Source organism: Ornithodoros turicata, unplaced genomic scaffold, assembly GCF_037126465.1.
Source record: "Ornithodoros turicata isolate Travis unplaced genomic scaffold, ASM3712646v1 Chromosome31, whole genome shotgun sequence".
In the NCBI taxonomy this organism is placed as follows: domain Eukaryota; kingdom Metazoa; phylum Arthropoda; class Arachnida; order Ixodida; family Argasidae; genus Ornithodoros; species Ornithodoros turicata.
In genome coordinates, this window is record NW_026999355.1 from 68,402 (window position 1) to 92,489 (window position 24,088).

Sequence of the window (24,088 nt, forward strand, 5' to 3'; positions counted from 1 at the left end):
ATGGCGCGCCGAATAAAATCCCAGGAACCACGCCGTGTCCTTGACGAAAGTTCCCTCATACAGCTTTCTCTGTAATATTTTGCGTGCCGGTTAAAGAAGGTAGCATGCTCATATAACGCAGTAACAAAAGATATGTTCCAAGTGTCTTCCATGCTCTTGCGCATGACAGATGGTCACATCCATATCAGACACTACGCTCCATCGACATGTGCCGAAGGCTATCGGAATGATTATTCGGGAAGGGGGCAGATCCAGACCCTCAGTTTGAGGAGGGGGCGGTTTCTTTCGCGAAGCGCGTAGTATAGGAAAGGGGAGAAAGGGAAACCCAATGTCAAAACTCATGTTTTGGGGGGACAATTGTCCCCTCCCATTCTGGGTCCAATCGCCCCCCCCCCCCCCCCTCTGTTACTGATAGGTGCTAGTGAGACCTACCGGACGTCTTGGATCACGGAGCATCAAATGTCTGTTGTACAGGTGGCCAGTGGAGGAGTGTACTTCAAGTCCCGAGTACTCACGTGCTACTTCTTCTGAGTACTTGCACATTACTTTAAAGGAGCTATGAACTGTACCAAGCAAGCCCGCCGTCTGTGTCGGTTCCAAACGGCGATTTCAACGTGTTGTCTGTGACACCTTTTGTATAGGTGAATTTGATAGGTTCATATCTTCAGCACATAGCACGCTCCTAGCCAATCATCTTCCGAATGACAACGTTCTCGCCCATGATTTGTTGATAACGAGAGGCTGAGCCATGCACGGCTACAAAATGGGCTACGCCTCCCGTTTTCAACAAATTGGAGACGAGAACGTTGTCATTCGGGATGATGGTTGGCTAGGAGCGTGCCATGCAGTGAAGTTCATCTTGAAGAGTGCGGCCAACAACGGCATGCTACCTCGACCCCCCCCCCCCCCTCATCTTGAAGAGAGTAAAGCAGAACGTTATGTCTACACCCTTAGAAATGAACTTCACCGCACAGCACGCTCCTAGCCAACCTCCGTCTAGAAAGATATCGTTATCTGCCCTGATTTGTTGAAAACGGGAGGCGTACGCCTTTTTTGTGACAATTATGAACAGCATAAGTGTCACTAAAAAGGCGTACGCCTCCCGTTTTTAACAAATCAGGGCAGATAACGATATCATTCGAGTTGATGGTTGGCTAGGCGCGTGCTATGCGGCGAAGTTCATTTTTAAGAGTGTACCTCCGCGTTGGCGTCTGATTGGGTGCTACAATTCTTCAGATGACGTAACGATGGATAGAGGTATCTGGACGGTGGTGCGTCTCTTCGCCCGAATACGAAAGAGAGTGCGTTTTTGTAATTAACGCTGCACAAGTTATGAAGGAGAAGAATTGAACAATAAATTGTAAATAGAATTACGAAGCGTAGAAGAACAATATTAGATCTATTAAAGGGACTATCGCATCCTTGAACGTATGTATGATACTGACAGGGTAATGTTCGTCACCGCTTCAGAGTCAATTTTGCAAAATTTCTCTTTCGAAAACAGCTTACATACTAAATAAACGAGTTTTAAAGGTTCGCATTCCATCTACTGCCAACACGATGATGACGTAAGCCAGGCACACGAATGGGAGCGTACTAGTACTAGTAGTACGCTCCTAGCCAACCATCATTCCGAATGATATCATTCTGTGTCCTTATTTGTTCAAAACGGGAAGACGCGCCTATCTGGGATACATTATGCATGTCCCAGAGAGGCTCATCCCCCTGTTTTGAACGAATCATGAGACAGAATGATATTATTCGGAATGGTGGTTGGCTGGGAGCGTGCTATGTGGTGAAGTTCTATTTTAACAGCGTAGGCCTCGACCTTGCTTCTGGTTTTGTTTATGACTTTTCGCGGTCAAGTTTTATTACGACTAACGTACCGAACTCCTTTATGGTTCCAATTTCTACTTCAGACATTATTACAACGACCTATACGTAACGAGTTGAAAATGTGGCTGTCGGCCCTGATGGAATCTCTGTACACTCTAAGAAAAAAAAGGGGTAATTTTACTCCTTTTGGGAACTAAATGCATTGCCACAAAAAATAATCTCTTTCGGGAGCAAATGCACGGGAGTAAATGAATGCCACAGTGTGAAGACTGCATTTCACGCGCTGCTGTAAGATTCCCAGGTACATAATTCGTGTGCATGCATGAAAATACTTTGAAGCAAACCGTCAACCGTGATATATCGAGTGATATAAAATCTTGCGACATATATAAGGCACAATTTGCGAAGAAAGCAGCGCTAAACTGTTTCTTACTCTGTGTGGCTGGAAAATTGCTACGTTTGGTGAGTTATACAGCCTTATGTCATCAAATTGACCAAGGGCACATATTTCCGTAGACTGTTGCATTCAGGAGACCATTCGCGAAGTTCAATGACAATTTGCAGTCCTGGGGAGTAAATGCCGGGACTAAATGTCGGGGTTGGGGACTAAAATGGGGAGTAATTGCAATCTAGGGGAGTAGAAGCTGCAATTACTCCCCGTTTTGCTCCTTTTTTTCTTCGACTGTAGGTGTTATCAAATCTTGTATATAGATATCTTGGCTGTACCACTGCGCCGCAATTTCTATCATGCGTGCTCTGCAGCAATTTATCCTGATCATCTGAAAGTTGCACGTGTGGTCCCTATATACTATAGAACGGGCGACAAAGATAATATTGAGAATTACAGACCTATTTCGGTGCTTAATATTACAAATACTCTATTTGAAAAATAATTTGTGAACAATTTCCCTGTTTTCTTAAAGAAATATAACGTTCTTATAGCGCGCAGCACGGCTTCTGAATGTCAACTGCATCTGCAGTTCTTGCAGTAACGGATAAGATTAATCAGGCGTTAGATAACTCTCGGTTTTCTGCAGGACATTTTTGTCGACCTACACAAGGCCTTTGATACCGTTGATGACGATATCTGGCTGAAGAAAAAAGAAAAAAGAACGATTTTGTATGGTACACGACGTGATAGTCGGTGTTTCTTCCGAAGTTATCGCGGTCTATTTGTCATCGCGGCCACCAGTATTGAAGGCGTAAGCAGTCGTAAAGGTTGGTCCTCACTGATGCGTTTTGACGCACAGGCATCCGTTCCGTTGGCCTGTATCTGTCAGTTACCATGACAACGAGCTAACGGAGAGCTCCCACGCACGTACGTACAAGAGTTCGCAACGGCTCAACTTTTCCGCACAGCAATGCGTTCGACGCACCAAGGAGACCAATCAGAGCGGCGAACCTGACGCATGCGCAGGTGCGCAGTTTGAGCTTGGTAAGTAAACAGCAATGGCGGCAACGGAGCAGCGTTTTGTGGTTTTATGTATCTCGGGTGCTGCCATAGGAGTTGCAGTGCAATGAATGCTTTGCAGCGAAATAGAGGTGACAAGACGGGGCTAGATTATAAAAAGGCAGTGCAGCGTGAACACGTGTATTCTTGTCGGCAAACGTTGACGGAAAGCCGTGCCGACATCGAAATGGAAAGCTCTGGTGACCCCTTCAAGCTGGTCACCTACAAGAAGAACCGACCCGATGGCATTCCTGTTGTGTTTCGACTCTCAGAACCGAGCAAGTCGTTCTGGAATATGAACCCAAATGCCGTAGCACATGAAATTCAAGCCGCTACGCAGGAGGCCATCGGGAAGCATTGCCTCAATCAAGATGGCAGCATGTGCGTTTTCGTCTCATCCGGGGAGCCGTGGCAAATCTCCTGGCTTTGAAGTCTGTGGCTGGCTCAGGCGTCGAAGTGCACGTGGCAAAATCCTACACAATGAACCTCGGGAAGATCTCTAATGTCCCTCTCCCCTACAGTGACGAGGACCTCTCCACATATTTGAAACCGTTTGGAGTGATATCGGCAAGACGACAAGTACGGCACATTTACGAGCCGGATGGGAGTGGCATGTTCTTCCCCCTTCGTACGGTTATCCTGACATTTCAGTCACACATGAAGCTTCCACAGACATTCCCTCTCGGTTTTAATCAGTATAACGTACAAGAATATACTGGGGCGCCAGTACAGTTCTTCAACTGTCAAAGATTCGGACACTTGGCGCGCAACTGTCGTAGCGCACCTCGCTGTAAGATGTGTGCTGGGCCACATAGTATCAGGGACTGCGCTGCCAAGCGGCAACCTAAGTGCGCAAACTGCGGTGGACCTCATGCAGCTTCAGACACACGCTGTGTCATGAAAGCAAGGGCTTCAAGACGGTTTCAGGCCCCGTATGAGTCGTGCGACCTCAAGCGCCCCCCGGTCTCCAAGCCAAAGAAGCCACTCATTTCCGAAGTGAAGCGTGCACGCGGAAGCTCGCGACCTCCCGTCCGTCCCTCTGCGCCCGCTGACCAGAATTCTTCAACAGTCCCCTCAAGTGGCATACGTAACCGCCATAGTTATGCGGAGACCGCCCGGCCCCGAGAAACGGATTTGCCTGCACAGGTGCAGCCCAAAGCGATCCCAACAGCCACTGGGAGTGACGGCCTCACTAGGTCTATCTTGCCGTTGTTCCTATCTGCGCTGACTGCGATTGTAGCTGCCTTCCCAGGGGCTTCCCAGCTGGCTGAAGTGAGGGCCTTCCTAGCACTGAAGGACCTCTTTCCCTAGTAAGGATGGAGTTGGTCTTTAAGTCGGCTACTTTCGTCCAGTGGAACGCACGCGGGCTTCGCAACAAGCTGCCCGATTTGAAATCATTCCTCTTGAAGTACCAGACACCTGTGCTAGCTATCTGCGAAGCCTACATTCCTTCCAGTTTTCGTCTAAGTGGATACACTGTTTTTACGCTGGGCAAACCCTCTGGAAGTCGTAGTATCTTGTGCGTCCGAGACGACTTTACTGCCGCCTTGGTGATATCATATCATGAACCCTTCGATTACATTCAGTGCAAGATACGTTTAGGAAGCACGGACTTCACAGTGGTGAGTGCATACATCCCCCCTTCCATTGCGGTGACGCCATCGCAGATCCGAGCGATCTTCACAGGCATCCTGGCCCCATTTCTTGTTCTGGGCGATATAAATGCGCATCACCCATTGTGGGGCAGCAGAAAAACAGACAGTCGGGGGAAGATCTGGGCGGACGTTTTGGAGGACCTACATTTGCATCTGCTTAATGATGGATCGCCCACTTTCCTCACCCGAACTTTTCAAACCGATACCCTGGACGTTGCCGTCTGCTCCAGCGATGTTTTTCCACGTCTCACATGGTCTCCTGGTCCTGATGGCCGAGGCAGCGATCACCTTCCCATCTTCATTTCGTTCGACGGTTGTGCAGGCCGTGCTCGCAGGCGGTGGGTCACTCTCATCAATTGGAAATCCTTCCGCAATGAATGTGCCACCCGCATGGGCGAAGACATGTCCTCGGAGGGCGTAACTTCTCTCTTTCAGGACGCCCTGCAGCGGTGCAGCTCACGTGTGAAAGTGATCCCTGGCCACCATGGAACGAGTCCCATGGAACGAGAGTTGAGAAGCTCCGGGCGTATAGGCGACGCGCAGAGCGCAAAGCTCGTAGATCTGGCATCCTCGAGGATATTCAAGAGGCCCGTCGTGCCGCAAAGCTTGTCTCCAAGGCCTTAGCGGCGCTGGATCGGCAGCGATGGAGGAAATTTTGTGCAACGCTTACGCCGTTTGTCAGTCCTGTAAAAGTGTGGCGTGTGCTGCGGTCCCTCAAGGATGCACCTCCCTCGCGTAACCCATTGGGCGCCCTTGCTTTGGCGCAGCACAAAAGCGAAAAAGACGTTGCTCTCCTTTTGCCACCTTATAACAGCTGGGTCACAAGCAATGTCAACTACGGCGTTCCGGTGCTACGCATCTTCTATAACTGCGCAAGTTGCAGATGCCGCTCCAGTCAGTGATCCCGCCATGGATATGGACTTCTCGCTGGCTGAACTTATGAACGCCCTTCATCTCTCTCGAGCCCGGTCTTCTCCTGGTCCGGACGACATATCATATCCGGCGCTCCGTAACTTGGATGAGCAGTCACGGGGGTGTCTTCTGTCAGCTTTGAATGCATCCTGGAGGGAAGGTAAATCGCCCGAAGCCTGGAAACGCGCACGCGTCGTCCCCTTGCTGAAACCAGGCAAGATCGCTTCACAATTGTCCTCATTTAGGCCGGTAAGCCTAACCAGTTGTGTCGGGAAGCTGTTGGAGCGCATGATACTTCACAGACTTGAATGGTGGCTCGAAAAGAGATCCTTTTTTCCCAAAGAAACGTCGGGTTTCCGTCAGTACCGCTCAGCGCTGGATTCCATCATCGACTTAGTGTCCGCAGCACAGGAAGCAATGGTTCGCAAAAGGATAATGGTGGCTGTATTCCTCGATGTGAAACGGGCGTATGATACCGTCAGTCGCATTTTCATCCTATACATGCTTACTTGTGCTTCTTTGCCATTAAGGGCCATGCGTTGGATCACGGATTTCCTTCGCGATAGATCCCTGTTTATCCGCACAGCTGAGGGAGATACTGCGCCTGTTCCATCAGACTACGGGGTGCCACAGGGAAGTGTGCTTAGCCCGCTTCTCTTCAACGTAGTTATGGCCGGTCTTAAGGACTGCATAGGGAGGAAAGTATATTTCTCTCTTTATGCTGACGACATCTGCATCTGGACTACCTGAAAATCTCGCCCCGCCATTCAGCGGCGACTGCAGTCAACCCTTAACTCCATACACCAATACCTGTTGACGGCAGGCTTAGATATCTCGTGGGAGAAGACAGACGTCATCGCCTTCACGCGAAGGAACATGCTTCCATATCGTCTTTCTGTGGCTGGACAGCAGCTCCAGTACTCCACCTCATGTAAGTTCTTGGGTGTAACGCTGGACTCCCGACTCTCGTGGAGAAGGCATATAGCGGGCCTAGAGGCGAAACTCTCCAAAGGGATCGCCCTAATGCGACACATTGCTGGCCTTAGGTGGGGCTGCGATGCGCGATCTCTTTTGGCCATTCATCGAGCCTTGGTGCGTGGTCCGCTCCTATACAGCCTTCCAGTATTACACGGGATTTCGCCATCCTCCGAGTCCAAGCTTCAGTGTCTTTTGGCACGTAGCCTTCGTGTGTGCCTGGGCGTGCCAAGAACAACGGATACTTGTTTAGTCATGGCAGAAGCGAGAGAGACTCCGCTTGCTATCCAGCGCTTTAATGAGACGAGCCGTCACTATCTCCGTTTGTTGGCTCATCACCGGCACCACCCTTTACTGCTGAAGCTTTCCCGTCGCAGAAATAACAAGTTCAGGTCCTGCATTCAACAGCTAAAGCCTCACCTGCCACGTTTTCAAGTTGAACCCCTAGCGCGTTCAACTCCACCTTGGACCCTCCCTCTGCCATCTGCTTCACTATCCGTTGCCGGGCTGCAGAGAAAGGATGACGTCGCTGCAGGTGTGTCCAAGGCGCTCACACTGGATATGATGAGCGAGCTGTATGCAGGCTTTACTCCTGTTTTTACGGATGGCTCGTCCACAAAATCCAGCTCTGCATGCGCCTATATTATTCCGTCCGAAGACATAACTGGTATCTTTCGTCTCTCGCATCTGACGTCGTCAACATATGCTGAGCTACATGCTTTGCTCTTTGCCATGCGCAAGATCCTGCAGTGTTCATCTCGGCCATGGGTCTTCTACACAGACTCGAAAGCTGCTATCCAATGCCTCGCAACAATGGGAATTCGAGGTCCTCTCGTGTCCATTTTTGCTGACGTGCTTGAAACTTACAAGGAGCTGCTAGACCTGGGCCACTGCGTAGTATTACAGTGGGTACCTGGTCATGTCGGCGTTCCCGGCAATGAAGAGGCCGACCGGGCGGCCCTGCGGGGTCATCATATAGCTGCAGCCCACTCTATCATCTTGCCCAAAGGTGATCGTCAGGCCCTCGTCCGTGCTCTCTCTGCAGACAAGACAAGATCACAGTGGCTGCATGACATTACACCCTACTCTCTGCTCCACGCAGTGGATCCTTCTCTTTCACTGTCGCTTCCTCATCGCCTTCCGCGACACTACGCATCCCTGCTTCACCGCATGCGGCTGAATGTTGCATTTACACCAGTTATGAGGCAGCGTCTTGGCCATGCGCCCTCGGACCTTTGTGCAGCATGCAGTGTGCGTGCAGACGTGCACCACCTACTTATGGACTGCCCGGACTACCAGCGGAAGCGTGCGATATTGCAGCACGAACTGCATGCGATCGATCATCGCCCCTTTACCATAGGCAAGGTGCTGGGCCCATGGTCCAGTGCAGCTCATACACGCCAAGGTCTGCGTCACCTCTGGGACTTCTTGTCATCAACAGGCCTCTCCACCCTGCTTTGATTACCGGACCCCTTATCATATCCATCATCATCTCTCATCACGTACAAGTGGCACTGGGGCAGCGCCCAGCCTGCTGGCCGGCATCAGCCCCATCTCATCATCGTATCTCTATTTGTGTGTGTGTGTGTGTATTCTTGTCTTCTTCAATTTCTGCTGCAAGAGTAGCGCCGCCGAGGAATACTGGGCCACAAGAAATCCAGCGAAAGCATCTCTGAGCGTCACCGTTTCTGGACCTTGCATATCGAGGCACCACAGGACGCAAATATAACGCCTTTAAAAAACAATGTTCAATCGTAAAGCCTCCGTCTGTGCTGTTGTAGCGGCACGCACTGAACCCACGTTGGTGCGCTTCGTCGACCGCATGTGTCAACCGACGGACGTAGGTCCTTGGCAGTGAGAACATGTCAACGCATTGCGCTGCGTTGAGCGCTGAGGATGCGTGCCAACGGAACGCATAACTGTGCGTCAAGACGCACCAGTGAGGACCAACCTTAAGTGTTGGAGCGCCACTGGGATCTGTCCTGGGTCCTTTATCTTTTTCGCTTTACATAAGTAATCTGTCCCTAATCTCGAACAAACTATCAACTTATATGCAGACGACATCTGCTTCTTCTTCAGTTCAGAAGACGCCTCTGGGATAGAGCGCACTACATGTAGCGAAGCTCATAAGATTGTATAGAGTGGTTTTACGTCAATCGTTTATAGTTGAATATGAGTAAAACCAAGCTTGTCGTTTTCACTAAGTCATCCCTATGTGGCACGAAGATTCGAATAACCATCAATGATCATGTTATTGAACAAGTGCAAAACATCAACTATTTGGGTGTGTCAAAATAAATATGTTGTTGTTGTTGTTGTTGTCCTAACTTGGAACCCACAGATTGATATAGCTGTAAAGAAGGTGGCGCAGTCATGCCATGCATTGTTTCTTGCACGTCAATATTTTCTTTTATATATTTTGCGACAACTTTATTTTTCACTTGTTCAATCACATTTAATATATTGTGTTACTGCCTGGGGTAATACTTGTACCTCGTACCTTGAATGCTTGTTGAAATTACAGAAAAGGTGGGCGCCACTTATCACCTTCTCTGACAATCGGGTGCATTCTGCTGAACTTTTACATCGACGGCATATTTTGCCTTCTCCTGATCCTGTTCGTGAACTTCGTTTCCTATTGTTCAACTCGACCGTTACTTCTAATTTGCAATTTAATAATTCCGTATTTCAGCGGTGTAACAGAATGAACAGGAGTGTTACATTTAACGACTATATTTCGTATCGACCGACCAATGTGTATGGTACACGGTTGTTCGTTTTTGCGCCAAACTCTGGAATTCATTGCCTATAGAATTGAGACGTGACAGTCAGCTAACCAGAAAGTTGCGGACGTATATAATCAGCACCTCTGTACATTTAAATTGACCATATCTCTGCATTTATTTGATGTTGTTCCATATTACGAAGTTCTGTTGTTGTATATTATATTATCGTATTATTGTATAGATCTGTGTATATATGTTGTATATAAGTTCTGTGTCTACTAGCTTGCGCTATTGACCCTGTATCGCAGAACTCTTGACTTCTGTATGCACGTCCTTATTTGAACAATTAAACAATTAACTCTTTTAAAAAGGGTGCAAAGATATCCCTTCGCTGTATGTGTGAGAGCCAAGCTGTTCATCCGGCCTCACCGTCATTGTCATAAGCTAGCAGTGGCGCCGTTACATGCTAATAAACGCGCGTCTCGTGCTGTTGTGCGTTCTTTATCGTACGACGTTCATCTTCGTACGTCGTTACTCATATACGTTGGATACTTGCTTTAGCTGATTCGGCCCTTCATCACCCAAATTGTTAGGTATATTTCTTTATTCATTTCTCGTTGTATGTATGATACCAGAGTGCTAGTAAACTGTCTGTGTGTTATCCAAATGCCGTATTCCTGAATCTCCTTTTGAGTTTGGCAGATAGCCAGGGACATCGGGTCCGTCACCGACGCTTAACTACATCTTCACCCCTTTTCACCGGTCTATCTTGCCTCACATATGAGAGATTCGGCGAGAAGCAAACGAAAAGGGGTTCATCCGTTTGTAATTAAAACGTGGAGAAAGGTGACATTTCGGATGTTCTTTCCGAACCTGCCAAAAATGTCAAGGGTACGTCATCTATAGCGCACACAACTGTTGAAGGAAATATATTGCGGGAACGTCTCTTTTCCAGAGTTCTTTGTCCAATCATCGCCGTACGAGGGAAGCTCCGTCTTGGCTGCGACGCGTAGAGATTTATCTCGTGGAGCCGCATACTCTGCGCGCTGTTGCCAACTCGCTTACGCAAAATGTAGCCCTCCGGGTGCCCAACCGTAGCCAGGTGTAGTCATACGTAACAGATAGTAGCCATTGAAGTCTATCATGCCACAAGCGTATCCAGTTTATTACAGGAACAAGTAGAGGTGAAAGGTAGAAACGAACAATACGGTAGAATACATGTGTAGACATTCATAAAGAATTCTATCGACTACATGACTATGTTAACATACACATGACACGCATTGACTCGTGACGTTGAGAAACAAGGAAAAAATATGTGGCGAACCTAAATGATTCTTTCTGAATCCTTTATCACAGTTCAACTTCTCATGTCATGGGTGTGGGAAGAACGAAGGTGTAACGCCTGATGCCCGAAGATCGAATTACTTTAACCATGAAAAAAATGGAAAAGCTCAGTCCTGCAGGTGCACTGTAAGCAGCAGCAACAAAGAAAAAAAAAGTGAAAATTCGAAAAAATGAAAATTTTTGACCGAAAAATTTGGTGTGAGGAGGTCGTGATAAAAACGGCGTAGACATGCATGGCTTCGTACTATACTGTGTATCTTTTTTCTTTTATTCTTTATTGGTGGGGGATGTGAATGCTGTTTAGAGGGTTTGCGGTTTAGCTTCTTCTGTACGTTAACATGTTTCTAGGGCTCTTTTGCGTGGTTGGTTGTAATGATGGAGGGGGGCCATTCCACGCCAACTGATCCAGAGGTGCCGCGCGACGCGCTCTTAGAATTTTGTGATTTCTCTTCTTTTTGTGTGTGTGTGATTCCTTATGAATCGAAAAGCAACAAAACATTGTTCTTTTCTGACATAATTAAGCTTTATGGGATGCAGAGCCCCTCAAAGCTGTAGTGCTTGGCGAAAACCTATATCGTTTTGAGCAGACACAACGACCCGCGTAAGGTTATACGGAGCATGTTAGAAAGAGTCTTATTCGACAGTGGAGATGGTTGATAGAAAAATTCGACATTATGAGGTCGTGATAAAAACGTGATCAAGATGTCATTCGATGCACCGTGTTCTTAGCAAGAATTATTGTAAAAATCTTAGATGTACGTTTCGTCGAACTCAATAATTTTTAAATTGAAGGTAACATCGCGAACGTGTACGCGTACTGCGGCGCATCGTAGCGCAGGAACAACTCAGCAGGTAAGTCATAAAACACTAGACGGAAATAAAACACTAAGCAGTCGCATTATTGATCATTTGACATGGAATGGTCGAGAATCATTAAGCATTAATCGTTTTCTCAAGCTGCTTGGCAGCTGAGGTTTCTTTCTAAGGGCAGTCAGGAAGAACATTCTCAATTTGGTCTTTCGGGCAGTCGTCGTTTTCATGCGCGGGGCACGAAAAGAATGTATGACTCCGACGAGACCTTTGCGTACCGCTGTGTGTTGCGATCTCAACCCCATTAGGCCGTTTTCCTACCCGTGTAACGTACTCATACCTTTCCGTACGACTAAGGAGGGAAAAGCAGATATAGAAAAAAAAGGGCAATGCTGCAGCCAGCTGCTGTAGATGTTGAATAGGAGCACCAATCGCCTGCATGAGATATTGTGAGCATTGCGGATCTTGATGGTTGAGTAAACCCTCTATCTAAAACATCATATTTTGTAGACTAGACCAATGGAGTTGCATGGTCCACAGCACGAGCATAGAAGATGGAAGATGCCCAAGATGGCGGATAGACTGCTGTCTCTCTCACGCCTTGATTTCTTCGTTCAATAGCCGAAGAGGGACTTTATTGTACCGTAAACAAAATAACCAGCGTAACACACGTGCGTGGGGATCCCAATACCGCCGAGAATCGTGTCCAGCATTCCACCCCTCCACGACTCGCACGTCTCTTGCTGATAGGTATCCGCCTCTTGTCTCCTTGGAGTACTTTGTACTGACGCTATTGTGTCGTAAGTAGGTGATGTCACGTCTTCTCGTGACGTTGTTGGGAATTCCACGAATGTCGTACTTTCAGGGGATGTCTCTAGGATTCGCGTACTTGTGGTTTTCTCGTTGTTCGCACATGAGTCAGCTTCATCGCTGTCGTCACCGCAGTGGTTGATACCGTCACACTTGAGGTCACTGGAGATGCAAAAGCTCGTATTGCGACATTCGAATCCACCACAATGATGTTTGTCGTTGACGCCTGGAGACAGAGAGCAATAGCAGGATAATGATGAGAGTGTGAAGCTGTGTGTATGCATATTACACTCTTAGTATAAAAAAAAGTTTTGGAAAGGTGGTAACCGGCCCTCTTACCACCCAGGCTGCAGCGTGCCCTTGCGGAAGGGTATAACGGAGCTGTTTACCTCCTCTATTGCGGCACCATCTTCCGGTGGACAACATACGCAGGGTGGTAACCTAGCTCATTTACCACCCAGGGTGTACACGTTTATTACATGTCACAACGATAATTTCTCCAAGGAACGGTATCATCGTATTTGAAGAGTAATTTGAAAACACAGTCAGCAACACGGTTGTATTCCAACCGTAAATGTTGTCACTAGTGGGTGCAGGCTTTCCGTTACTACAATGACGAGATCTCCGAATCCTCATTTGCAAAGTCTCTTGTCAGACGGAGAGGATCTCAGAATTTGCGAAGTCCCAGCCTATTAATATCTGCACGACCTGCACGACTTTTCAGCCTAACCTGTATGCCTTGCGCGTGCGGTCTCGAGCGCGAAGCTTGCATGTTTGTAAGCACAGTTAATATTTGCTTGTGTCTTTCCCTTGGCGATCCGTTCATGAAGATAACTTCCAGTCAAATGTAGCTCTCAAGGGCTAAATGCGCCGGGAAGGGGCGGGAAGGAGATGCTATACGCGGATATGCCGTTATGAGATGGACTCACACGCGCACACACCTCCGCACAGGGTATATTGCAGCACCCAGGGGTGGCTGTTTTACCACCTGCGCAGAGGGTATAGTGTAGCACCCAGGAGTGGCAATTTTATCACCTATCCACGGGGTACGATATTCTCCCTTAAGGTGGTAATGTTACACCCTGCCAACAGGGTTTAATATTGCCACCCATTCAAGGGATTTGACCTTAACGCCTTTTTGGACTAACATACGTGACAGCCCGCTACACCTCAAGGGTATAAGTAATAAACCTTTTTTCCTAAGAGTATACATTAAATAACAGAGGCTGTCGATTCAGAACTACGTCACGGTACTAGGGGAGAGGGGACGACCTGCACCAATGAATGGCACAAAATCAAAATAAGGAATTATTGCACACGACGAATGTAGGGGAAAGGTTACGGTACCACGTCCCACCCTCACCTCCCGTGAGCATGCCGACCTCTCTCTGTCCTTCAACGTGTATTTCCCCTCTTCTATGTGTTTGGCTCACGAATATCGAAATTTCGGCGGAAATTTCACGTGAATCAATTTTATGGTCATAGCGACACTACATACAATCGCCCTTCAATGGGAGAGTTCGTTCTCCAAGCATCGATTCCTTGATTTCCGTCGCAGACCCCGGTACTGTATTAGTTTCCGGCAGCTCGAGCGGTATGATTTATTGTAGGCATCTGAACGCAACGAGGTCCACACAAGTAGACCTTCCCGAGGAAAAGGACGTGCACGCGACGTCAGTCTGAGAACAGTGTGACGGCAAGAGGGCGTTCCCGTTCCCCTTTACCGAGAGTTTTAGTAGACCGTTACGCAGCGAACGGAAGGAACGCTATTCTCCACGTGAGCAGGAGCGCGTGCGCAGGAACGGAAACGTGGCTTCCGCGTTTCACGTTGGAACGATCGGCTCATCTTTTTGCATTCCGTCCTCTACGTTGCTTTCGTTGCACAAAACTACATGGCTGCCTGCAACACCTCGTCGACTGTGTTCGAAGTGAAGGCTGCGAGACTGCACTTCAGTACGAGGGACTACATCTTCTCCTTATAAGAAGCGGTATACCTTGCACCATTCGAAAACACGAACTTCTGGTCTCTCGATGCTGCCAACCAAGTCCGGGTGAGCAACAGCGTCCGCCATAACGGCGGGTGATAGCGATGAACTGACCTGCAGGGAGTGTCCGTTGTCCTTTCGTTTGTTGGTGGAACAACAAATTAATTTTCAAACGCAAAGAAAACAAGAACAGAGCACGAAAACGTAGTTATATTAGGCAATTCGTTCGGAAACAGATACCTAGACTAGTTGGGAACGGTAGTTCATGTTATCGATGGCAACACAGTTCTTACCGTACCGTTCGTAGCGTTGCCTGACGATCTGCTAAAACTCTCTTGCTGTTCGTTTGACGGTAGCGAACTACGTACTCTGCGTTGACGTTCCGAGCGTTACGGAAGGGTATACTAAAACTCCCTATTGAAATGCGGCTTGCTGTCGCAAGCCCTGAAGCAACGTCACCATACGTCACGCGGGTAGATCGCAGCTCCCGTAATATGCTCCTCTCCCGGTGCCTGCCCGCGCTGCCCGGGTGCTCACAGCAAAATACTGAAAACTCGGAAAATACCTACACTCTTAAAGATGAACTTCACCACATAACACGCTCTTAACCAACCATCATCCCGAGTGACATCGTTTATTATCCCTAATTTGCTGAAATCGAGGGAGGGGGGGGGGTACGTCATTTTTGTGGCACAGTGCAATTCAGAATTGCCACAAAAATGGCGTACGCTCCCCGTTTTCATCAAATCAAGGGAGAGAACGTTGTCATTCGGGATGATGCTTGGCTATGGGCGCGTTATGTGGTTAAGTTCATTTTTAAGAGTGTAGATTTGAACGAGAGGGACTCACGGGAGTTGTTCATTGTCTACACTGTTAAAACAGAATTTCACCACATAGCACGCTCCTAGCCAACCATCATTCCGAATGATATTGATACGGGCAGCACAGCGTGGCGATGGCAATGATTTAATGACAGAATGATAATGCGCGTGACATGAGTCGCGTGAGATGAGTCGTCATTGTCGTCGTGACAATACCCCCCCCCCCCTCCCGAAGTCGTGACCTCCTGGACACGATGGTCAATGTTGATGAGCGATGAGGGAGATGATGAGTTTCGGATTGTTCGTCGAGGTAGATGTGGATGTCAGTGGACGAAAGATGAGGTGACGCTGTGCTGCCCGCAGTAGCCCGATGCCTCCGGTCCGCTTGCCATGCCTCGTCATGCTGCTGTCGTGGACGTCGTTTATCTACGGGGCTGGGGAGCGTCTGGTCTGGTCGTCGTCTGGTCTGTCGCGTCATCTGTGCGGGCTGGGGCGTCGACGACCATCACAGCAGCGTTGGGGCCAGAGGCGCAGCAATAGTACACGAAGGTCTTCTGGATGGCCGTAGATGGTCTTGTAGGGGTGTCTGAGGGGAAGCCAGCCAGCACTTCCACCAAATGATACAGGCAGCACAGCGTGGCGATGGCAATGATTTAATGACAGAATGATAATGCGCGTGACATGAGTCGCGTGAGATGAGTCGTCATTGTCGTCGTGACAATATCATTCTGTGTCCTTATTTGCTGAAAATGGGAGGAGGTGGGTATCTGGGACACATTAAGCATGTCCCAGATAGGCTCCTCCCCCTGTGTTGAATCATGACACAGAATGATATCATTCGGAATGATGGTTGGCTAGCAGCGTGCTATGTGGTGAAGTTCTATGTTAACAGTCTTTTCAGTCGTGACGTTGCCCACCTACCTGAGGCCGACAACGGCAAGCCCCTTCACCACCCACCACCACCATCTATGTTAACAGTGTACTTTCCTGCAACGTTTTATTTTTTTTTGGTTATGTGAGGGAGCGAACTATCCCTTTAAACACGCCCCCATCAAGAAAGCGCCAACAAGTGTACTCTCAAAAATGAACTTATTCACCACATAGCACACTCCTATAGCCAACTATCATTACGAATGACATGTTTTCTCCCCTGATCTGCTGAAAACGGGAGGAGTACGCCTTTTGTGACACTTAATTATGCAGAAATGCTACTTGTAACAAAAAGCCGTACGCCCCGCGCTTTCCACAAATCAAGAGCGACAGAGGTATCATTCTGTACAATGGTTGGTCCTCAGCGTGCTATGTGGTGAAGCTTTGTTTTAAGAGTGTAGGACAGACTTTATTCTTACCGGCACCTGCGTGTCGCCCGCGCGATTAATTGCGTGATTTCAATTCCACACTAATGTAGCTCATGCACCCGTGACAGTGCACCATGGACCTGTGAAGTAACTCTGTTGTCACGACGACAGCTTATTTAACACTACGCTTACATTTAAATGAGACTAAACGAGACCGGCTGGTCAATGTGACGTGGTCACTGTCCAGCAGAATGCGCATTTAACGCTCATAGCAACAGGGTTTCTGTGTTTCCAACCGAGATATTGCACCCTACACCCTCCTGTTCTTTCTTTCTTTGCTTTTTAAAGCCCCCCTTGAAATATCTGTCACTGCTTGGCTAGCAATATACTATATGCCCAAAAACAAATACACCCTCCTCCCCCAAGAAGTCGATTTCGTGGGAAATTATTGGTTCGACATCTTCTGTGGTGTGTGGTTGACGCGAACGGTATTATATGACTCCCTATATCTACGTTACTGGCAGGCAGACGGCTCGGCAAAAACAGACTACCAGCCAACATTTAATATGTCTGCATAATGAAGGAGGGAGGTGTAGGACCGAGTAAGCCGCCTTGAACGTTGATGACCATACGTCGGCCAGTAAACGAATCGTTATATTTATTATGTTTGCGCTTGCACGACCGAGGTGGAGCTTGGGGTTTACGACAATTTGTTCTGTGCGGGTCACATATAGCAGGTGCATATTTGCACGTTTATTGGCTGTTACTAACAGCCAATAAACGTGCACGTTTCGCGAAGGACATTCCAGCCAAGTGAAGTTGACGAGCCAAACTTGGAAGTTTAAAGTTACTCTTGTACTTGTACGGCATGGAGTACATTTTAACCTGACGCTGTTCAGAGTAGTGGGATGCCGTCGTTGGTGGACTCTGCCGCGTCCGCACTGTGCTTTCGCTTCAAAGGAGGAGGAGATTGTGACTTGTCCCATTCCCCTCAGGTAGCAATACAAGAACCCTGTTTCCACACCTTGTACCATTTGATTTCCACAGCTTTAGGAAGAGAGCGTCTTCATACGGTTGCCATGTAAAGTTGGTAAGAAGGAACACCACCACTTGCATGGTAAGAAGGAACACCACCTTTAGGTTACTGGAGTTATCAAATATTGTAACTTCAAGTTGTACTTCCTATCTTGTGACAATGTTATTTTTTATGATGTAGCTGAACTTCTAAGGAGTACCATGCCTGGGGTGGTCAGTTTAGTGATTCAGTGAGCAAGAGCGACATGATAATAAGCTAGAAAGGCGATACTTACCAGGCAGAAGTTTGGGACGGTACGAAGTAAGAATTAGCTTAAAGCCACTGTCTCTGAAGGTGGACTTCGTCCTGTATTTCAAGGTGACGAAGTTGCTTTGCATCTGAATGGTGCCCACTTGAGATTCATTCTTTCCGCAGGATAACGTTATCTGGAAACGGGTAAGCAAAGGAGAGGGGGAATGATGAGTGAACGCAGCATGCTTAACAGGTGTATTCTTCTATTTACAACTGACCTCTTGTTCTACCTACTACCAGCACTCTACCACATGTACTTTATCCTCTTCAAGCCGGAGGACACCACGACGCTGCTTGTACGGCGTGCGGGGACAGACTAACCCACACTCTAAGAAAAAAAAGAAGTACTTTTACTCCTTTTGGGGACTAAATGCATTGCCACAAAAAATAGTCCCTTTCAGGAGTAAATGCACGGGAGTAAATGAATGTTACAGAGTGGAGACTGCATTTCACGCGCGGTTGTAAGAGTCCCAAGTACATAATTCGTGTGCATGCATGAAAATACTTTGAAACAAACCGTCCACCGTGATATATCGAGTGATATAAAATCGTTATCCATACATAGTGCGCAATTTGCGAAGAAAGATGCGCTAACTGTTTCTTGCTCTGTGTGACTCGAAAATTGCTACGTTGGCTGAGTTATACAGCCTTATGCCGTTCAAATTGACCAAGGGCATATACTTACGTAGACTGTTGCATTCCGAAAACCATTCGCGAAGTTCAGTGACAATTTGCAGTCCTGGGGAGTAAATGTCGGGACTAAATGTCGGGTTAGGGGACTAAAATGGGGAGTAATTGCAGACTAGGGGAGTAGAAGCTGCGATTACTCCTCGTTTTACTCCTTTTTTTCTTAGAGTGCAGTGGTTCCCAAACTGTGCCCTCGTCGCGGTCGCCCTCACAACGTGTCGCGACCCCCAGTGGCGGGGGATCACGAAGCGGCCCACTAATTAAAAAAAAAGCCTCGCCGTGCCCGCTATTCGGTGTTACCAGAAAGTCCGTGGCAGCAGACCCGTAGGTTTCTTATCAATACACTTGCATGCGCGACATTTCTATGCGTCACACGGCCTCGCTTTCACTTGTGCACGAGGGCCAAAATATATGTCCTGAGGTCCAATCACTCCCACTAAACTCCACAGCGTCTGCGTCTATGGCGGCATGCACGGACGCCCAGAGGCGCGGGGTAGGGGCGAGCCCTCATCCAACCCAACCTAACCTAACCTAACCTAGAGGAGAGCACTACGGTGCATGTAATTAACATAGATTGAGAAGTGCGGCAAATACAAAAATGGGAGCCATTGGCACGCTCATTAGAAATCACTCGTACAAGCAATCCGATGCCGCAAATTAGTGGGTCAGGCGGCGCGGTATTCTCCGAAAAACTTTCGTTTGTTGCATGCAAAAGTTCAGTCGTGCCTGGCATAGTAGTTCCCAAATCCTGTGGACACGTGTGGATGTTGCCATCACCACAGACCACTGTAAAACTCGGACCTTCACGTGGTCTATGTAAAGTTTCGGATTCCGCACGACTGACTTTGCAGGTTGTAGCGAGCAATGATATATGCCGTTTAGAATAAACATGGTTTTCTTGTGGCCCGCGGGATGGCGCGCCGGAGTGCCCATACTTTGTAGCCCTGCCACGAGGCGGCCCGGTACCCTAGAGGGATTGAGGTCAGAAACTTCCCCCTCACCGAGGTCAACGGGTTAAAAAGGCAGACGGGAGGCCGCCCGGGGGACTCGAGTGTCCGACGACAGCTCGACAGCAGCGTCTTGCTCTTGTGCCCTGACCACTGTCGGCTGTTGTTCTGCACTTTGGCCTCCCGGCGTCTGCGGCGACCATGTTGCCCTCGTCGCGGCCCGAAGTATCGGACAAGTTGGGCATTCCGAGTAGTCACGACACGCGAGCCACGGTGACGCAAATGTGGCGGTGCGTTTGTCGGTTATTTGCTCGCGACAAATTGGTGGAGGTGCGGGGCAGACACCCCGAATATAATGGACAATCCAAGCGAGAAACGGTCAAGAGGGAGACAACGAAGGGACCGACGTGCACGCGTTCAGAGCACGCTGCCTCTGGACCCCAGCAAGAAGTGGCGAGACTTCGACGAGGCCGTTCCCCGCAGCATAAACGAACGTTTCGACAAAATCTTCGAAATTGCGAAACAATGCTAAAGTAAAGAAGAAAATTAATGTCAACGTCAGCAGGAAACGACAAAGTGTTAAGAAGCAGAACCATACCAGGTACTACGAAAGAGCTGGAAATCATGGCCGTCAATGAAGCCCCCGCCAACAGCTACCACCTGCCATACGGGCCGCCCCCCACTTTCAAGGGAACACCGGACGAAGACGTCAATGACTGGTTGAAGCTATACGAGCGTTACGCGGCAGCGATGTCGTGGAACGATGCAGAAAAAGCGAACAACCTGGTGGTTGCACTGCAGGGCGAGGCGAGACAGTGGTTCGTCACACAGCTCCGAGGGTCGACAGCGCAGGAGGACACCTGGGCCGGTTGGCAGCAAGCCTTGCAGAGAGACTTCGGAGGCGAGCACGTTTAAGACTGGGCTTTCATACAGCTACAGGAACGGCGACAACAACCAAATGAGACCTCCCAGCAATACGTATCCAGCATACTACAGCTCTGCGGACGAGCGAACCCTCTGATGACGGATCCAGAAAAGGTCAGGTGCCTTCTCCGTGGCCTCCGACTCGAGATGATGGAACGCGTCGCCATTACAAATCCACGAACACCAGCGGACTTTCTTCAACACCTGCAGAGGCTGACACATGTGGGCGCCATGGCCCGTCATGCTCTGCTGACCATGCCGACCCATCCCTTACCGGGATTCGCAACGAACGCGGCTTTCGCGACAGACCCAGCAAGCGTGTTGTACACGAGAGAAGACCGACACCGGACTGCAACTGCGAACATGGGTCAAGACACAAGAGCGATTCTGGGCGCCCTACAGGACAGCGTGCGGACACTGACGGCAGCCATAGAGAGGATGGGCCAAGTGCAGCAGCAGCAATTCCCTCCGCGACGAGCACACAGTCAAACAGGCCAGCCTGTGTGCTTCAGCTGCCATCGATCGGGTCACATAATGAGACAGTGCCCGGAGCGACCCGTTGAACTCCCCCCACAAGGAATACACGCGGCTCAACTGTCGCGCCTGTCTCCGACATTCCGGCAACCAACGTTGGAACAGCAGAGCAGCCCCCACCAGCAGTATCGGCAGCCACCAGCGTCGGAGTGGAGTCAGGCTTACCTGGCCTCCCAGCCAGCGGCAGCCGCACCAGCACAAGGATTAAGTCAGCACCAGGGAAACGGGCTAGCAGGGGTCTAGGTGTCCGACCCCAAGCCTGTCAAGAGGACCCTGTATGCATGACCTATCATGTGTCACACCTTATCACCATGCCAGCCACCATCGAAGGCATCAACATTGACGCCATCTTGGACACTGGGGCCGCTGTAAATATCGCATCCGGTGAATTCGCAGGCCGTTCGGGGCAACCTATACGACCAGCAACGTCGGCAGTGCGCGGTGTTAATGGTGAACTGGCAAGCAGTGAGGGAGTGGTGGAACTTGTGGTGAACATAGGGCCCGTACACGTACAGGCTACATTTGTTGTGCTCACAGGCTGCCCATACGACATTTTATGCGGACTACCTTTTTGCACGGACTCGAATTTGGTGCTGGACTTCCCAAATAATGCAGTTTTTCTACAAGGACATTTTTTCCCGCTTCGCCTGGATGATGATATCTCCCCACCGTTGGGGGACAAGGAACCCATCCGCGCGCACTGTACACGACAAACGAAGGTACCACCCCACTCCGAGGTCCTCCTCGAAGTTTCTATAGCCATGAATGGGACATTCGTTGTTGAACCTGAAATAAAGCTTAAGGACACGCCCCAGCCTGTTGGAGCCCGCACACTAACCAACGTGTCATGTAACAGGGGATTCGTTCGCATTGTAAACCCGTCGCCGTCCGCGCTTACGATTGCACGAGGTGCTACAATTGGTAGAACCACGCCCCTGCAGGAAGTAGAGATCAGCACGTCACACGCCAGGAGGTCACATGGTCGCCTACAAGACGTCGAGATCAGCGACAATGTCCCAGCAGAAGAGAAAGAGGCCATCCGAGCGTTACTACAGCAATACAGCCACCTCTTCTCCACCGACGACAGCCCAGTGGGATTGACTCACATGATCGAGCACGAGATCGAAACGGGCAACGCCAGGCCAATTCATCAGAATCCCTACAGAAAGGCAGTATTCGAACGTCAGGTGATCGAGGAGCAAGTCAACGAAATGCTGCGGAAGGGCGTGATACGAGAGTCGTCGAGCCCGTGGTCTTCACCGGTAGTGCTTGTTCGCAAGCGTGATGCCTCCTGGCGACTCTGTGTTGACTTTAGGCGCCTGAATGCTGTGACCAAAAAGGACGTTCACCCACTTCCGAGGATCGACGACATCCTGGACGTCCTCCATGGTTCGCGCTACTTCACAACATTGGACTTTGCGTCAGGATACTGGCAGGTGCCCATCCGGGAGGAAGACAAGGAGAAGACTGCTTTTACGACCAGCTCAGGACTATATGAGTTTAATGTAGTACCTTTTGGTTTGTGCAATGCGCCCGCCACCTTTCAGCGAATGATCAATAGAGTGCTCTCCAGTCAACTTTGGAAAATCTGCCTTGCGTACCTTGACGACATCATAATCTTCTCGAAATCCCTTACGGAGCATCTCCGTGATCTTCGTAGTATTTTGGACGCGCTGGACGGAGCTGGCCTGCGCCTTCAGCCGAAGAAATGCATCGTCGCGGCAAACAGCATCCGCTACCTTGGCCACGTGATCGACGGAGAAAACATCCGACCTGATCCGGACAACATCCGGGCCGTAAAAGAATGCAAGAGGCCAAGGAACGCAAAAGAGACAAGAAGCTTCTTAGGACTCTGCAACTATTATCGACGATTTGTCAAGGACTTTGCAAAAATCTCACAACCGCTAGCACAACTCACCCGAAATGGCGTCAAGTGGTCCTGGGACAGCAGATGCGAAGAGGCTTTCTGCGAGCTCAGGCGGCGACTGACCACGGACCCCGTTTTAAGGCTATTCAACCCAAGCTTGCCAGTCAAAATCCACCACACGGACGCCTGTGGTTATGGGATTGGTGCAGTACTGGTACAGAAAGATAAATCGGGAGAGCACGTGGTTAGCTACGCCAGCCGACATTTGAACACGGCAGAACGAAACTACAGTGCCACGGAGCAAGAATGCCTCGCCGTCGTTTACGCCACCCGCCACACTCTTAAAAATGAACTTCACCGCATAGCACCCTCCAAGCCAACCAGTATCTCGAATGATATCGTTATCTGCCCTGATTTGCTGAAAATCGGAGGCGTACGCCTTTTTGTGACACTTATGCTGTTCATAATTGTCACAAAAAAGGCGTACGCCTCCCGTTTTCAGCAAATCAGGGAAGATAACGGTATCATCTGAGATGATGGTTGGCTAGGAGCGTGCTATGCGGTGAAGTTCATTTTTAAGAGTGCAGTTTCGGCCGTATGTGTTTGGCATACCATTCACTGTTGTGACGGATCAAGCGAGCCTAACGTGGCTCATGACAACTCGGAACCCGAACGGACGTCTTATCCGGTGGAGTCTGTTGCTCCAAGAATTCAACATTACTCTACGTCATCGGCCAGGCACACGGAACTGCAACGCCGACGCCCTGTCACGGCTGCCCTACGACCCTGCACCGGAAGGTCAAGAGGAATTTCCGGTGTTCGTGGCAGGGGACGAGAGAACAAACGTCCGCGCTTTGCAGGAGGCTGGTCCTTTCTTGAAGCCGATCATACAGCATCTACGACACCCCGAGGCATCCGTGGCGAGAAAGGTGAAGCGCGCCGCACGGGCATTCCGCCATCTGGACGGTGTGCTCTATCGTTCAACAAGACACTTGGGCAATGAAGGACTAGTGCTGGTAGTGCCGAAGCCACGCCGGAGGGAAATTCTCGTCTCTTACCACGATGACGTCACGGCGGGACACCTCGGATTGCGCCGGACCCTGGAAAAAATAAAGCAGAGGTACTTCTGGCCAAAGATGTTCTCTGATATCACGCCCTACGTGCTGGCTTGCCCTGA

The 24,088-nt window shown here is 49.3% G+C and overlaps 1 protein-coding gene across 2 annotated transcripts in view; it reads right to left on the reverse strand.

Moving 5' to 3' along the window:
• LOC135373750 (uncharacterized) overlaps window positions 1-24,088 on the reverse strand; it is a 52,463-nt gene that overhangs the window by 15,851 nt on the left and 12,524 nt on the right. Inside the window, exons 3-4 of one of the 2 annotated variants that reach the window (XM_064606838.1) lie at window positions 17,936-18,086; window positions 10,699-12,747 (exon numbers count right to left, since the gene is read on the reverse strand). In XM_064606838.1, coding sequence (XP_064462908.1) covers window positions 12,326-12,747; window positions 17,936-18,086 — 573 coding nt within the window. In that variant the 3' untranslated portion in view covers window positions 10,699-12,325. Of the gene's footprint in view, window positions 1-10,698; window positions 12,748-17,935; window positions 18,087-24,088 lie in introns of those variants that run through there. The other variant, XR_010416573.1, reaches the window with a different exon arrangement.